We start from the raw sequence: 17413 nt of genomic DNA, 5'->3' as shown, positions 1-17413 counted from the left end.
CTGCTCTCAAACCAGTCCCGTACAAAACAACACAGGTTCTACTCTACCTTAAATTAGGAGTGTCAGAAAATAGCTCAAACTTACTGATTTACTTAATGTACTTAAGCGTTATACCTACCACCCTGTACCTGTGCAGAGAGTAGATGGTGAATTTGCATTCTTCTGCATAATAAACTGCAACAGACTGGGCATCTGAGTTTCACCAACAGAGATTTAGTTGCTGTAACCAGCTACTGTACATTAATTAATGACTCCCACATCATCTTTAGGCATTTGGTAAGAATAATAGACTAATTTAATAAGATAATGTTGATATAGCTGGCACAGTTGTTTATAGCTAATCAAACATTTGATCTATTTAAATGGGAAAGTTATTTATTAAGATAAAATCATTGAATGACTTTATTGCCTACATTTGCGATCTCAAGGTGGCATAACAATCTCCTTTAGATGTGCTGTTTGTGGTAGTCTGCCACCTTTTCCTCTCCAGCCCTGTGTTCTCTGTTGTGTTCCCCTTCCTGGTGTGTCTTGTGGGTCCCCTACTTGTCTTTGGATATGTGTGTGTGTATGTGTGTATGTTACCTGCCTGGCTCTAGGAACCTCCCACCTGCGGCTGATCACCAGCACACCTGTCTCCTATCTACTCATCAGTCTTCACAGCTTATATACCAGGCTCTTCCACTACTCCGACGCCAGATCGTCCCCGTACGTTGTACGACAACTACGTCTAGGCTCTCGCTAAAGCTAAGTACTTTTTGCAAGTGTGTTTTTCCTTCGTGTTTTTGATCCTGTTTGTTTTTGCTCTGCCTAAGGCATTACCCGGTGCTGGTGATCGCCGCTCCTGTGGTTTCCTGGATTCCTGTCTGCCTGCTTCTCCAGCCAGCTTCACCTTGCCTGTCGTCATCTGTTTACACTGCTCATTCACCATTCGACTTTATTACGAATAAAGTGTGTTTTGGATTACAGAGACTTCTCGGTATTCTGCATTTTTTGGGGTTCGAAGATCGTGCATACGACACTGTTGGGACAAATGGTAAAAAAGATGAAACGGCAATTTTCAGAATGTCTGCTAAGGGGGGAAAATTAAACTCTTTTCCAAACATTTTTCACATTTCTGCTTCCGCCATGGTCCATGTTCACTGCTGACTGCAATGGTCTCCTCTGTCTTGGTGATGAGAGGCAGTGTGCTTTCAACAAAGAGTGGAGGAGTGTGTGAGTTCTGCACAGGCCTTAAAACCCAGACCCGAATCCGGCCTGTAGCTGCGCCTTTCAGACCAGACCCGACCAAACCCACCTGGTACTGCCGAATTTGAGACCTGAACTTCACACAGGCTATATTTTTGTTATAATTTCTTCTTCAAAGACACACATTGCAGTCAACTACCAGCATGTAACACTATAGCATCTCAAAATAATAAATTATCTGACTGGTTAGTTGACTTTGCCTTTTCCCAATATCGACCAGATGAACGCAGCTGGTAAACTCAAAATATCTTTCCCAAATGAACTTGACAGCAGTCCAAGCAGTTATAATCCCAAACAGAACTTTGGACACGCATGATCGCGACACTCTTTAAGTGTAGGAGTTGTGGAGGGAGGTTGAAGGCTTTGTCTGTTGTCACAACAAGTTCGTAATGTTTCCACAATGCAGTGGAATCCCTAAATCATTGGGGATTTGAAGAAGCTCCCCTTTTGTAAATTTTAGCTATTTTTCATCCATTACTTAGGCTACTGCAACGCAGTGGCTTTGTCTTTCTTCCCACTTTCCAGTGGGCATTGCGTATCTACTTGCAACATATGACACGCATCGATGCAGTCGACTGGTAGAGTCAGGCAGAGAGAGATAGAGAGAAAGATAATTTTATCATTAAATTACGTTTGAAAATAATCCAATCTGAGTCCAACCTGGCCTAAACCCAACCCAATACACGGCCCACTGGGTTCGGGTCAGGTTGCTAAAGTCTAGATGGAACTCAGGATCGAGTTCTGAACAACAGCTTGGACAGATAGCAGCTGATAGACGGACTCTTACTTCACCTCCACTCCTTGTTGTTACATTAAACTCTCACAGTAGGTGTGATACCTGTGAATGTAATAGTTTATTGACTGTAATCTGTTTTTGATGTACCAACAAATTTCCACATGATTATTCCTCCTCTCACTATGACAACCAGTTTTTGCATCACCTTAAAATATAGCCACCCTTAAAACAAATGCTCAACATTTTGGGAAATACACTTATTTGCCTTTTGGCAGAGAGTTAGGTGAGGGGACTGATACCATTGAAACAGCCAGCAGCTGGTTAGCTTAGCTCAGCAGTAAGTCTGTAAACAGGGGGAAACACCTATCCTGTCTCTGTCGAAAGGTATAAATCCACTTGAAGATAATTAATTAACACGTTTTATATTTAGCAACCAACAGAGATTTTTGCCAGAGACAAAAAAGCACATTTCCCAAAATGTCTAAGTATTCATTTAAAAAATATGACTTGGGCATTTTGACATGGTTGAGCCATCCTTGTTCTGATAGCTTGTAGTGGCAGGGTGGGTGTGGTATAGCCAATGACTTTGTCATTAGTGGGGAAGGTAGAGGAGGTTGGTAGCATGACATGACAGGGTGGTGGCTTTAAATATGCCAATAATGGGTGGGAATGGGTGGTTTGGCGACCCAATTCAATTCACTTTTATTTATATAGCGCCAATTCATAACAGAAGGTATCTCATTGCACTTTTCCTATAGAGCAGGTCTAGACCGTACTCTTTATAGTACTCCAAGTCAAAAATAGGTTCTTTTTATTCTAATGGATCCACATCCATGCTGTTTGCTAGCATTTGACCTCAGTCCTCTCCTAGTGAGAATTGTTTTCATCATTTATTCTTTGTATTATTAGCATATGTTGAAATATTGAGCCACAGATGGAGAGACACCCATAATCATAAAATCTGTGTCACAAAAGTCAAATCAAAGCGTATACATGCTGTTTCCAAAGCCAGGTTGTGAAACTGAATATAAATGTGTAAATGTATCGTCTCTCCTGATCTGGCTTCCTATCTACTGTTCTGTAATAAAAATAAAACAGTGCAGAAACTGTAATACTCAGAAAGTGGAACCCAACCATTACCTGTTTTTTAACACATTAAGCTTGCACCACCGCATTGCTCTGTGCCTCTGTCCTCCACCTGACATGCAAGTCTATCAGTAACCTACACCAATGGTTAGTCGAGTATGTGTTCAGGATTCTAAGAGCCTTGTAATACATTGTATCAGGCTCCCAAGGTGAAAGGGAGAGACAGGAGCCCAAGATTAATTTGAGCCACAGTATAATGAGGCTGCTCTCAGACTTCCCCAGTGATTAAAGACAAATGGCTTTTGTTTGTGCCAGCTTTGGCATCTTGTATTGATAACTCCAATAATTCCATTTCATGCCCAAGTCTCATCTGCCACAGCCAGAGAAAACAGCAAAAAATATATGAAATAAACTGTATTTGAGGGAGGCTTATATTAGGCGACAGGGTATTTTCATACTCTAGTGGAAGTAATCCCACGGGTGTGGGTGGATTCAGGGAGAGTAGAGGATGGTTGATCTGAGATGATAAAGCTGTCCACTCTCTGTTGAGAAGTATGTCAATGAACACAACAAATATCTCGTTTCCAATCACGTTGCTCTTGGCTGAATGGACATTTGGATGCAGTGCACGTATAGGAGCCATCAAATCAACGATTTCTTACGTCAGGGTCAAGAGATAGTAGCATGGATCTGACTACCATACCATGAAGTCATATCATCACTGTGGTGATAATTAAAACCCCAATCAATAAATAAACTATTTATTAACAAAAGGCTTACACAGGAGAAAGCAGACAACAGTAGCTCACAGCATGTAAGCAGTCCCGAACAGAAGAAACAAATCCAACAGTGGACAGACAAAATCCACAAACAGACAAGGGGAACAAAGAATCCATAGAAACAACAAACCAAGGCGCTTGACAGAGATGCAACAACAATCTGACACAGAACAAAGGAAGAACACAGACTAAATACACTCAGGTAGGGGAGACAACAAGACACAGGTAGAACCAACTGACAGTTGAAAACAATGAAAGCAATCAAAGACAGGGAACAAGACTACACTGAAAAAATGTTTTAATGTGTTATTTAATCCTACTTATTTTTTATTACTAATTTTCAAATTCACTGCCCTTGTTTAAAACAAGTTAATTTCATTCAATTAAAAGTAATTAGAAAAAAATACGTTTCATTTAATTTCCATATACTGTCCGGTCTGCGCATGTGCAGACACATTTTTTTCTGAAGGCGCCAAGGCTGGGGATTGAACGTGATACACTCGTTTGAATGCAGCATCCAGCTCTGCATTTTCGGTAAGTAAGCAATATATAATCATTGGTGTGTTATATTTGTTACTTAAACAGGGTTCTGTTTACACTTTAAAACATTTTATAGAAAAAAAATGTGTTTAGCTAATGCTAAGTTTGTGTGTTTTTTATATAAATTACATTAGCTAAGGTTTCAGCGACTAGCTTAACCTTGTGAGTTGTGTAAGGTTAGTAAGTTAATTTAGCTTAAGTGTTAAATGCTTGGTGAATTCAGTGTTTGTCTTGACTTATTTATTAGTTTGTGGAAGCCGAATAAAAGCAAAACAGTTTTACGAATGTTAACGTTAATTGTAGCTGCACCTTCCTGGCTGTCTAGGCTTGTACGTTACGTTAGACTGGCCAAGCCTAACATTACATTAACGTTATTCCTGACTGGCTGTAAGCATGTTTTCTAATCTTGTCAATGTGTTAACATTAGGACAAAATACACCTGTGAAATCATGTTAGTAAAAGGTGGTTAATGTGCACTGACGGCAAGAATTTATGTTTCTACATAATCATAATGGCAGGCCTAGGTAACGTTGGGTGCCTGAATTTACCGTTTCTTTAAAAGTTTGTATTTTTTTCACACCCGTAGACCCGCCCCTACTCTGCCGCTGACTGGCTCCGACCGACCGTGACATTTTTCAAGGCCTGTCACTCCACTTGCGCCAACCTAACCAACGAATGCAACGAACACTAGCCAATCAGAGGCAGGTCTTCGCGGAATGCGGGTAGGAAAAAAAAACAAGCTTCTCTTTCGTGGTAGCGGCATGGGTAGCCGTCCTCGTGGACGGTATCCGACTCGCCTTATCAGAGCTTAAAACATAAAGGTGGGGCTGAAAGTACATGTAGTAGAAGCATGCAAATGTTTCATAACTAAATAGCAGGAGATTTGCAGATGACACGAGAGGACCAGCTAGTACGACCACAGCCGATAGTCCAGTGAAAGACCAGTTAACCTGAAGTGGTAGGCAGAGGGATAAGAATGTGGGTTTAGCTAGCAGGTTGATGTTGTTCAACTTTGTTTCTGCTCTAAACACAAAGACCAATTATGTTGGCACTGCATTTATTGCCCCCAATTTCAAACTAATACTTTTAGTATAGAAGTGGAACATGAAAAATACAAATACTAATAGAGTTAGTGATATGGCATGAAGACAGAAAAATAATTAATTAATTTTAATTAAATTAACAAATTAATTAAATTTACAAAACTAAGAGCTGGCAGGGGTCTTGACTTGTTGACTCAGTTATAATATCTCACAATGTACTTAGTAGTTGTAGGCTTGTGGACTGCATTGTGAAGAGATTTTTCTGTTTCTGATTTCACAAACAGTTTATAAAAAATCGCCATATAATATGATCTGACACAATGTAAATAACCTTACACAATTATTTATTCTAAAACATTGTACAGGTGTTTATATTTCATGCATTGTTGTACAAACTATGGTAGTTAATTTAAGAAACCAAATCTGTTTTGTATTTAATTCACACAATTTCCAGAAACTTCAATATACCTCTCTTGTTTCATATAATTTCCTGTCTGTATACTTAGAGCATCTAAAGCTTTGAAAGCATTATTTTCTGATGTAATTTCTAAATGCTCTTAAGTAATTTATAAGAGGAATAACACACTTGCAAGAAAATAGTCCCGCTGTGAATAAATAAAAAAGTTGATAATAAAAATAATCTTTCCTGAAAATGAAGTCCATGTCTGTCTGTCCACTTCCACCCTCTTAATCTGCCATTTGTTGGATATTTTTTTTATAGTAATAAGGTATTATTAAAATTTGGACTTGGACACAAATTAGTTTGTAGTGATCTGATTTGAGTCGTGGGCTTTAACATGTTTTGTGCTGACACAAGTTTGTGATTATTGGACAATTACTTTTTTCCTCAACATGCTTACAATTTATCTTTTTAATCCCTGCTCATTTTTATTTCTGTTGCAGGTTATTCTCATATCTGATTGTCTTGGTGTGATGTGGACCAAAACCTAATTCTTTGGGGAGCTCATATTGTTTTGGCAAGTGCATTTAACATGCATCTTAACAGCTATACTGATCACAGCAGTGCTGCTACGGAGAAAGCTAAAAATGTTCTGTAACTGTGTGGTATACATTTTGTTCTTTATTTATGGGGGGGATCTCAACGCTGGTACTTTATCATCATATAATTCATAGAGCAGTGCTGCTATAAAGGTACCAGTACACACAGACATTTTCTTCATGTCTAGCTTCCTGCTAGGCGTTCTTGTGTGTATTTGTTCTTTCTATAACAGTAATTACTAACAGCAGTGCAAAGTAAATCTGCCACTGATACACTGTTACTCTTAGGGCGTACTCACACTAGGCCCGGTTGCCTTGCACCGTGCCCAAGCACGATTATGCTTTCCTTGTCTAGGAAACACTGCACTCTTTTGAGAAAAGCGCTCTCTCTCGCACGGCACAGTGGAGTTTATGTGCGAGTTCCGTGCTGCGAGTACGCCCTTAATCTGTTGAGTAAAGCTTCTGTTTGCTTAATATGAGATTCCGTTGCCCAAACTAAGTCACAATAAACATTTAGTTGTCTTTACAGAGCATAGCTTTATGTAATCAAAGTTGAAGCGGACCACCATGCCCCGGATGTGACTGTTACGACACCATCACTAATGTTTGATTTTTGTCCCCTTTTCTCTCTTTGTGGTTTGTCTAGTTTATGTGGCAGTGTAAAGACTGTGGTGCGGAAGTGTCTAGGCGATCAGAAATTCTTAAACATTACAGACTAAAACATAGTCATTTTGGGCGTGGCCATCATATTAAGTGTATATACCCTAATTGTCCATGCGTATTTACGACTTGGAATTCACTTTTGTCACATTTGTCAAGGAATCACGAAAATACCTTAAAGCACTCTGACATATTTACTTAATTTTCCTGTCATTTATGTGACTGTAGTGAACTTGGAACAGAACATGATTATTTTGTGCACATAGGCCATCATCTGAAAAACAATGAGACAGTCACATGTATGTTTAAAGGCTGTGAATGCACATCCAATGTATACAGCACCTTCAAGTCGCATAAAAGTCGGAAGCACAGCTTACATACGTTGAGAGATTTTAAGCATGGTGTAGTCCAGGGAACTAGTGTAGCTGAAATTGAAGAGCCTGGTGTTTCAGACAGTGAAGAATTCTGTAATGAAAGTCAATCTGATGAAATTGATTTAGATAAGTCAAAGGATCAGCCAGAGATAATAGAACAAAAAATTGCTGCAGTGTTATTAAAGCTGGAAAATATTTTTCATATGCCAAGTGCTGCAATTGATGAATTGCTGGAAGAATTTCAATATTTGTTGAGCACAGCATCTTTGTGTAGTACAAGAAATGTGATACATGACACACTGAATAGTTACAACCTGCAAATTGACCAGTCAGTCATTGAAGAACTTGCATCAGCCCTGTGTACATCTAATCCTGTCTATAAGTCAATTGGCAAAGGTTGTCCTTTGGCAACATCCTTTAAGCGCAAAAAATACTACAGAGACAATTTTCAAGTTGTGGAACCTATAGAATATATCTTGGATGACAAAGATAAAAGAACGCTGCAGTATGTTCCACTATTAAAGTTTTTACAGCAGCTTTTTACCAATGGTCACATTCTTAACAAAGCATTAGATAATCACCTCATATCAGAGGGCAGAGGAGAAGTGAAATACGAGTCTTTTCGAGATGGTCAGTTTTTCAAGGATAACCATTTTTTGTCAGAAGGTGAGCTGCGAGTGTTGAATTTTTATGTGGATGATTTCGAAATTTGTAATCCACTTGGCACATCTCGTAAAAAGCACAAGATCTGTGGCGTTTACTGGACTCTCATCAATTTACCACCAGGTTGTCATTCTTGTCTTCAATTTATTTGGCCTTACTCTGCAGATCTGATGATGTGAGGAAATATGGCTATGAAAAGGTACTAGATCCCTTGTTGAGGGATCTTGCCATTTTGGAAAGTCAAGGTATTGTTATTGCTCAGCTTGGAGATTTTGTTAAAGGCACAATACAGTGTGTTGTAGCAGACAATTTGGGGGCACATGGAATTGCTGGATTTATTGAAAGTTTTGCAGGTGAATACATTTGCCCCTTTTGTGTGGCAAAAAAGTCGGAAATTCAGGAGAGCGAAGTGAGTTCAGGGACATTTACTCTCCGAAGCAAAGAGATGCATCAAATGCATGTTAGATCAGCACAGGACAATGCACAACCTTGTTACGGTGTTAAAAGGAAGTGTGTTTTCTCTTCATATCTTTCTCATTTTAATGTCTGCACAGGCTACCCTCCAGATGTTGCACATGACATCTTTGAAGGCATATTACCAGTTGAGTTGGCACACTGCCTCAATTTGTTAATTTCAAAAAAGTATTTCACACTTGACAAACTCAATGAGTCCATTCAGAAATTTCCTTACAAGTGGACAGACAAAAGTAATCGTCCTCATGCTATTCCCAGGACATTCATGCTGAAGAAAAGCATTGGAGGAAATGCGCATGAAAATTGGAGTCTTTTGCGATTGCTTCCGCTTTTGATTGGACATTTGGTGCCCCCAGATAAACCTGCCTGGCAGGTCATTTTGGACCTTAAAGATATCGTTGAGCTAGTTGTTGCACCAGTGTACACAACACAATCCATTGCTTTCCTTGAAGCCAAGATTTGTGACCATAGAGCTAGGTTACAAGAGGTTTTTCCTGGTCTAAACCTGTTGCCGAAACATCATTTTGTGGAACATTATCCACAGATGATCAGATTTTTTGGTCCACTAGTTGGGTTGTGGACAATGAGGTTTGAGGCGAAACACAGTTTTTTTTTAAGCAGGTGGTCCGTCACACACGCTTCTTTAAAAACGTACTCTTGTCCATAGCGGTGAAGCATCAGTTCATGATTGCTTATAACTTGGCGTCAACCACAACCGAAACTTCTAGCTTGACTGTCTCAGCTGTCTCAACTGTCTCTGTTGACATTTTGCATCAGGATGTGCAGAAGGTTCTGCAGTTGGAATACCCTGATATTACTCACATTCAACTCACAAAGAATGCGCCTGTTAATGGAGTTAACTACAGAGAAGGTATGGTTGTTGTTCATGGCTCTGTAGGTGGCTTACCAGAGTTTGCAGAGGTTATCCAGATGGTTGTAGTGGAGAAAAGCTTGAGCTTTATTGTTAAAAAGCTTGGGGGCGGGGACAAATTAGTGTTCAAATCTGTCAGTTTAAATATATCATGTTCAAAGGAAGAACTACCACACAACCACAAACAAAGAAAAAAATATCTGTGTTCTTCATTCCACGCAAAGAAAGTAACGGTAAAAATTCATTGTGTTTTCAAGTGCAGAATAACATTACAGATTGGAATTGTGTGGTGGTATGTTCCTGCTCTGGTTCGGTTCATAAAAAGTTCTACCTAAGTAACAATAGTACGAAATGCTGATTTACCTTTTTTTTTTTGTCTTTAACAATTAGATTGAAAAATGGCACAGCATCTGAAGTTGAGAGTCATTGTGGGCGACGATGACTATAGAAGACTTGATCTCCATTCAGGAATGCCAGAAACTTTGGCAGAGTTCCACAATACAATTTGCCAAGCATTTGGAATTGAAACAGACTTTCGTATTCAATTCATGGATCCTGACTTCAACAATGATTTCATGAATGTTACATCAGTACACGACATAAAGGACAGAAGTACAATCAAGTTGGTGTACATGGCAACCCTAACTCTAACCCCCCTAAATGATGTGGGTTTGAGTCCATCTTCTGTAATGCAGAATGCTCCCAGGACTTCTGGATCATCTGGAGCACCAGTGAGCAACCAAACATCTCCCATTTCCTCACAGGCCTCATTGCCCACAACAGACTCGGATGACACCATCATTCTGCCACATTCAGACAATGAATTGAGATCACGTGCATGGCCACGTGAATTCCCCATTCCTCACTTTCCATACAATGTAGAGGTGCAGCTTCAACGTGGAAATGACAGCTTCAGAGAAACTGGCACTCAACTGAAGATTACTCCAGGGTTGAAGTCTGACATCTTAGAGAAGCTAGCCGAGGAGATCTTCCAGTATACAGCGTACCCACAAAATTACCAAATAGATGATGTAGCGGAGGCACTCATCAAAAAATTTCCCTGTTTGAAGGAACCATCTGCCACTGGTTACTATGGCTGGATGATCAGCCTAAAATATAAAATGGCTAATTACAGAACAAAGATGCAAACTATTGGCTTTCCAGAAGTGACTGTAAATGCTTTGAAAAACAAACGTAGTGATGACTGCCTCCCAGCCAAAAATGTAAAGAAGCCTAAAAAGGCTGAAGTCAACTTTTGTCCTTCACACCCTGCTGGCGAAACGGATGAAAGCTTAGAAAATGTCAGACTTGAAATGTTGAATGATGTCAGACAAAGAAACAGTGCATCATGTGTAAAAAAGAAGATGTCAAAAACATTCTCCTACAGAAGAAAAGAGGTAGTGCAGGAAAATCCAGCTGCCGGAGAGTTTAAAGCCAGGTGGCCTGCACTTTTTCACATTGATGAGGTAAGCACATGCTCGCTCCCTGGGTTTTTACATTGCACTTTGACCCATTGTAAATATAAAAAAATATTAGCAAGGTTTAAATAAGGATGCAGGCTGCTGGTCCAGTTTTGATTTCTTGCCATTACCCTTGATTGATAGCAATACATCTGGCTAGAACACACTGTACACCTAATATAAGAAAACTAGAATATATCTATTTAATAGCTACAAAATATCATTACACCGATGGCTGATCACAGTGCTCTTTGTCTTCTGTTGTTGTTTTTTTGTGTGTGTAATAGATAAATGCTGAATTCCAGCGCATAACAACCGTCCCACTTGAAACAACCTTCATGGCTCAGTTGGACAGCCATTTACCCCAGCTGACATCTCTTTTCAACAAAAAGGGAGGTGTTTCTGGCCAAAAACTAGCCAAACATCTGGCGATCTTGCAAGAGGTAAACATGTTTTCACATTTTAGTAGAAAATATCATATGCACTGTGGAGAAACCTGAAATGTACCTGTCTAGTGCCAGCCTTGATTATTTGTAAGGGGCAAGGTTCCTAAGGCTACATCCACACTACTACATTTTTGTTTTAAAACGGAGACCTTTTGGTACATTTGCACCTACCATGCAGACTGAACTGTCACCCTATCGCCCTACACATTCAGACCTGATATTTTATGAAAATTAAGTCACAATACACTAACATTCTTTAGCTAAAGAAGGCAGTCCATTTACAGAATGTATAATGAAGTCATTGTGTATATATTTTTGAGGTTACCACAGGTTTGAAATATTCTACAGTTTCAAGACATTTTTTATTATTTATTGTATTTTAATAGTTGTAATCCTTTTACACAGGCTACAAGTGACATCAATCTTAAAAGGGCAGCAGTCCTCAAGGCACTTTGCATCTACCTTGGTGAGGATGATGGACATCTCATTCGGGAGTATAAGGCAAGTCATTGTAATTGCATTTATCAGTCAGATGTACTGTCTTGTATTATAAAATGTTTTAAGATCCTAATGTCACTAACCCACTAGTTAGAAGAAAATGAATTTAAAGGGGCACTCAACAAAAACAAAAACAAACCCGATGCACAACAAAATCAGTGTGTTGACACCAAAACTATGGCAGCTGTAGTCCTATCACATGCTGTCGTGTTTTGGGGTCTAGAGCTATTATAGTGTGGAAGCCTGCTGTTTATTTAAATCAACTAATGCAAAACTTGAAAAATGCTCTAGCCACTAAAGCATGTCACTACAGAGAATCATACTGGTGTTTTTATGTTTTAGCCCATTGAAGACAAATGCATTAAAGGAGAACTCCGGTCAATTTTAACATTGAGCTCATTTTTTTGTAAATTTGGAGTGCTGTCAGTACAGAGAACCTGTTTTTTGGTCCACAGTAGTCGATTGTCGAGTTCAAGCGCATAGGTTTAGTTACCTATGATCACGCGCGTGATCTCGACAATCGACTACTGTGGACTTCGACCGAAAACAGGAAATAAATACAGGTATGTGCGCTGGCTGAATTAACAGCACTTTTATTCATATCTTTCACATCTGCTGCAGTCAGATTCCCCCGTGTTCACTCTAAAGGAATCACTCACATGGCTGGGCATTTGTAATGACACATCAAGGATGTTAAGAGGCTAAAAGCAGGTTTAAAACTTGCCCCATTGAAGTCAACAGGGTGCAAACTTTAAAAAGAGGTTAACACTGTGTAGGCAACACCGGTTTCTGTCGTTGTTCTCTGTACTGACAGCACTCCAAATTTACAAAAAAATGAGCTCAATGTTAAAATTGACCGTTCTCCTTTAACATTACCACTGACCATTTTCCAAAGCATCAATTTTAGAAAATTAATTTTAACCATATAAGTAGCCATAAGGTTGAGAATATTTGTATAAAAATCAACAATTTGCTGCACAGTTTTCAAAGCAGGTACCATTTTCTAAACACACCCTGGTGCATTCAAGAACTCTGACATCCAATAATTATTAACAGACTCTGACAAACTTTATGTTGAGGAAATGAAATCCTGCAGAGTAAAACAACATGGATGTTGTCACAGGATGATGTACATTTGTCTGTGTCTGGACTGGAGATTTTCAGTAATTGGCTAAAACATTTTAAACCATCAGTTTGGTTCTTGAAACAATAAGGCAGGCTTTATTCATTATTTTTCTTATTGTTCAATTAAAAGACCAAAACCAACAATGTGTTAGTCCATCTCTCAATCCATTCTGACTTCTGTGTCTCTGCTCCATTTGCAGAAAAGTTTGGATATTTTTCACAATGCCATAAAAACAAAAATCTGTGGTTTGTTAATTCACATGAACCTTTATTTAACTGACAAAAATATTTTCAATAGTTTCACTGACCAGTGTAATTATATATTGTAAATATAAAGAAATTTAGAATTTTGAGGTCATTCAAATCTATTACATAAATTCATGTTTTTCTTATATTCTACACATATACAGGACATCGAAGGAGATGACATCCAGAGAGACCTGCAGAATTCCACCATGGGCGTATATGTCATCAACAAGGAGGGTGGAGAAATTGGAGCACATGATGACATTAGCATCTATGTTGAAGGAGAAATCATTCTGGACAACATTGGATCTGTAGCCCAAGCATGTGCAATGATGCTGGGAGTCATCTATGTATTGAACATGGCTTACCCCAAAGAGCTGAAATACTCCTATGAATTCATTCAAAAAGTGCTCTTGAAAATGGATGGAGAAAGGCTTTCCCCCAAAGTCCGTGGACTAAAGAACAAAATCATTGCTGGACTGTAGGATTTCTTCAGCCGCTCTTGTGAACGCCGCTAAGCTGCATTTTTAAATCTGGTTTGGGAGGCGATAGAAAACATTTAGTATGATGTAAAATGCAGCCCTAGAAGATGTTTCAAACTGAAAACAAAGTGAGTGGTGGACTGTAATACATAGCCACTGGTGTGAACATTTAAAGTTGTCATTGGATTTTGTAGAATATTCACCTGAAATAACAATTGCAATCCTGGAAATAAGCCAGGTTTCTATCCACACTCAGCACAAAATGTATCCATCCATCCATTAACGCCATATGAATATTAGAAGTTAAGCGCTTTGAGATAAACAGTTGGTGACGTCTGCGCCATTAAGGCATTGCATAAGAAGAGGACACAATGAGATGACGTCATTAAAAGAGATTCAGTCAAAGTTCAAACGATGGAGAACCATGTGGAAAACATGGAATTATGACATTTCTTGTTAGTTTCATGTAAGAATGTTACAGCCTCCTCATTGCTCCACACAGATGTGATGTTTTCATTTGCCACTATTTTTATTATTCTCAGAGGAGCTTAAGCTTCAGTGGACATTTAAGTCACGTTTCATTTTATTCAGTAAGTCTGTTTCCATATTGATACACCAACTTTTTCACCTCAGCCAAGCATAAAATCTATTTTGTTATGTTACATTTTTTTCCTATTACAGTATTTTTTGAATGTAACTGTTTGCAGTTTTTTGTAATTTCAGCATCAGGTCCTCAGTGGGCACTGTGTTGCAGCTGTGGACAGTTCTTGTACTATAGTATTTTTTGTTCTGTATAGTACTGGTGTATTTTGTTATTTGTATATGTTGTGCTCTTGCAAATGGATGGTAAAAGGCTTTCCTCCAAAGTTCTCCTGTGTACATATACAGTGCCTTGCGAAAGTATTCGGCCCCCTTGAACTTTGCGACCTTTTGCCGCATTTCAGGCTTCAAACAAAGATATGAAACTGTAATTTTTGTGAAGAATCAACAACAAGTGGGACACAATCATGAAGTGGAACGAAATTTATTGGATATTTCAAACTTTTTCAACAAATCAAAAACTGAAAAATTGGGCGTGCAAAATTATTCAGCCCCCTTAAGTTAATACTTTGTAGCGCCACCTTTTGCTGCGATTACAGCTGTAAGTCGCTTGGGGTATGTCTCTATCAGTTTTGCACATCGAGAGACTGAAATTTTTGCCCATTCCTCCTTGCATAACAGCTCGAGCTCAGTGAGGTTGGATGGAGAGCATTTGTGAACAGCAGTTTTCAGTTCTTTCCACAGATTCTCGATTGGATTCAGGTCTGGACTTTGACTTGGCCATTCTAACACCTGGATATGTTTATTTTTGAACCATTCCATTGTAGATTTTGCTTTATGTTTTGGATCATTGTCTTGTTGGAAGACAAATCTCCGTCCCAGTCTCAGGTCTTTTGCAGACTCCATCAGGTTTTCTTCCAGAATGGTCCTGTATTTGGCTCCATCCATCTTCCCATCAATTTTAACCATCTTCCCTGTCCCTGCTGAAGAAAAGCAGGCCCAAACCACGATGCTGCCACCACCATGTTTGACAGTGGGGATGGTGTGTTCAGGGTGATGAGCTGTGTTGCTTTTACGCCAAACATAACATTTTGTATTGTTGCCAAAAAGTTCAATTTTGGTTTCATCTGACCAGAGCACCTTCTTCCACATGTTTGGTGTGTCTCCCAGGTGGCTTGTGGCAAACTTTAAACGACACTTTTTATGGATATCTTTAAGAAATGGCTTTCTTCTTGCCACTCTTCCATAAAGGCCAGATTTGTGCAGTATACGACTGATTGTTGTCCTATGGACAGAGTCTCCCACCTCAGCTGTAGATCTCTGCAGTTCATTCAGAGTGATCATGGGCCTCTTGGCTGCATCTCTGATCAGTCTTCTCCTTGTATGAGCTGAAAGTTTAGAGGGAAGGCCAGGTCTAGATTTGCAGTGGTCTGATACTCCTTCCATTTCAATATTATCGCTTGCACAGTGCTCCTTGGGATGTTTAAAGCTTGGGAAATCTTTTTGTATCCAAATCTGGCTTTAAACTTCTCCACAACAGTATCTCGGACCTCCCTGGTGTGTTCCTTGTTCTTCATGATGCTCTCTGCGCTTTAAACGGACTTCTGAGACTATCACAGTGCAGGTGCATTTATACGGAGACTTGATTACACACAGGTGGATTCTATTTATCATCATTAGTCATTTAGGTCAACATTGGATCATTCAGAGATCCTCACTGAACTTCTGGAGAGAGTTTGCTGCACTGAAAGGAAAGGGGCTGAATAATTTTGCACGCCCAATTTTTCAGTTTTTGATTTGTTAAAAAAGTTTGAAATATCCAATAAATTTCGTTCCACTTCATGATTGTGTCCCACTTGTTGATTCTTCACAAAAATTAGTTTCATATCTTTATGTTTGAAGCCTGAAATGTGGCAAAAGGTCGCAAAGTTCAAGGAGGCCGAATACTTTTGCAAGGTATACAGCCACTATTGTGAACATTTAAAGCTGTACTAAGGATGTTTTGGAATATTGACTCAATGTAAGTTTGCAGTTTAATGTAATCTCACACAAGTTCCTCAGTGTTTGCTGTCTTCCAGCTAATCTGGTTCATTTGTTTTGTTTTTGTTACGAATGGTACAATGTATTTTATGTTAATGGATGATACTTGCGCATTTTGTTATAAGAAAGCAATTTGAGAAATGGTGACTATTGAGTTACATTACTGGCATTCTTGTTTGAGAGAGCAAAAATATCTGTTGGATCAGAAAAATAAAGTTAGAGTTGAAAATATTGGGTTTGCTTTATTTGTCTGAATATTAATGAAAGATACAATAGATTAAAAAAAATATTGGATTAAAATTAATTTTAATATGTAGAAATTAAACGATTAAATTGATCTGGTTGCACAATTAATTTGAGTAAATTCTACTCAAAATAGTTTAGCTAAAATTATGAATATAATTAATCTGAAATTACTGAAAGAGATTAATAAACTCAATGTATAAAATATAAGTAAACTCAACTTATAAAATATAAGTTCACTCAACTTAAAACATATATCTGGATTTAAATACATTTATTTCGTGCAACCCCTTGACGAAAAAAAATTAAGTAAATTCAACATAACATTTTTTTCAGTGTACCAGACACATGAGGGAGGGAGAATATTACCAAATAAAACAGGAAATAACAGGACAAAAACCCAAAACCATGACATACATGGTCTACAAGATCACAGCCATCACATGCAGGCTGGACCAATTATGTCTACAGGTGACCCCCTAACTTGACCCTAACCCTTTCAAGTGTAGCAATCGGCCCACTGCAGCAAAGCATGACAGTGTAGGTGAAATATTACATCTCAGGATACATTCATAATCGATCTTTAAAGGCCCTCAAAACCTATTTTCTTACTGTCTTCTTACTGGTTGAGATTGGGGCCTAGATGAAGACACACCATATACAATATATCATATCTAAAAACAGAATTTGATCACATTTGTGGGGTCGTTTGGTTATGTTGCCAGATATTTTGAATATTAAAAACAATACCTAAAGAGGCTTTTCATGAATATAGAGAAGTACTTAAATTGATTTTTTGGCCACTCTGGGGCATACACCAAGCTGTAAACAGAACGTATCATCACCTTATATAGTTGATACAG

The 17413-nt window shown here is 38.7% G+C and overlaps 1 protein-coding gene across 3 annotated transcripts; it reads left to right on the top strand.

The window, feature by feature from the left end:
• Positions 1-4037: 4037 nt before the first annotated feature.
• On the top strand, positions 4038-14720 carry LOC122873815. 3 transcript variants are annotated; one of them, XM_044190994.1, is made up of 8 exons: positions 4038-4048; positions 4298-4380; positions 4973-5108; positions 6333-6406; positions 9861-10936; positions 11218-11373; positions 11782-11877; positions 13410-14720. In XM_044190994.1, the coding sequence occupies exons 5-8, from the start codon at positions 9869-9871 to the stop codon at positions 13728-13730; spliced, it is 1641 nt and encodes a 546-aa protein (XP_044046929.1). In that variant the 5' UTR covers positions 4038-4048; positions 4298-4380; positions 4973-5108; positions 6333-6406; positions 9861-9868; the 3' UTR covers positions 13731-14720. The 3 variants fall into 3 exon arrangements, with proteins under 3 accessions (XP_044046929.1, XP_044046930.1, XP_044046931.1); XM_044190995.1 differs by lacking the exons at positions 4038-4048; positions 4298-4380 and having other exon boundaries at positions 4750-5108; XM_044190996.1 differs by lacking the exons at positions 4038-4048; positions 4298-4380; positions 4973-5108 and adding an exon at positions 5123-5344.
• Positions 14721-17413: the final 2693 nt, after the last annotated feature.

Source organism: Siniperca chuatsi, linkage group LG3, assembly GCF_020085105.1.
Source record: "Siniperca chuatsi isolate FFG_IHB_CAS linkage group LG3, ASM2008510v1, whole genome shotgun sequence".
Taxonomy (NCBI): domain Eukaryota; kingdom Metazoa; phylum Chordata; class Actinopteri; order Centrarchiformes; family Sinipercidae; genus Siniperca; species Siniperca chuatsi.
Note: the sequence above shows the minus strand (reverse complement) of the source record. Positions and strands in the feature narration are given on the sequence as shown.

Bases quoted from the DNA above. Each gene is read 5' to 3' on its own strand.
- LOC122873815 (XM_044190994.1), top strand. From the start codon at position 9,869: ATGGCACAGCATCTGAAGTTGAGAGTCATTGTGGGCGACGATGACTAT. The intron at 11,374-11,781 runs GTAAACATGTTT...CCTTTTACACAG, and splicing joins ATCTGGCGATCTTGCAAGAG to GCTACAAGTGACATCAATCT. The intron at 11,878-13,409 runs GCAAGTCATTGT...ACACATATACAG, and splicing joins ATCTCATTCGGGAGTATAAG to GACATCGAAGGAGATGACAT.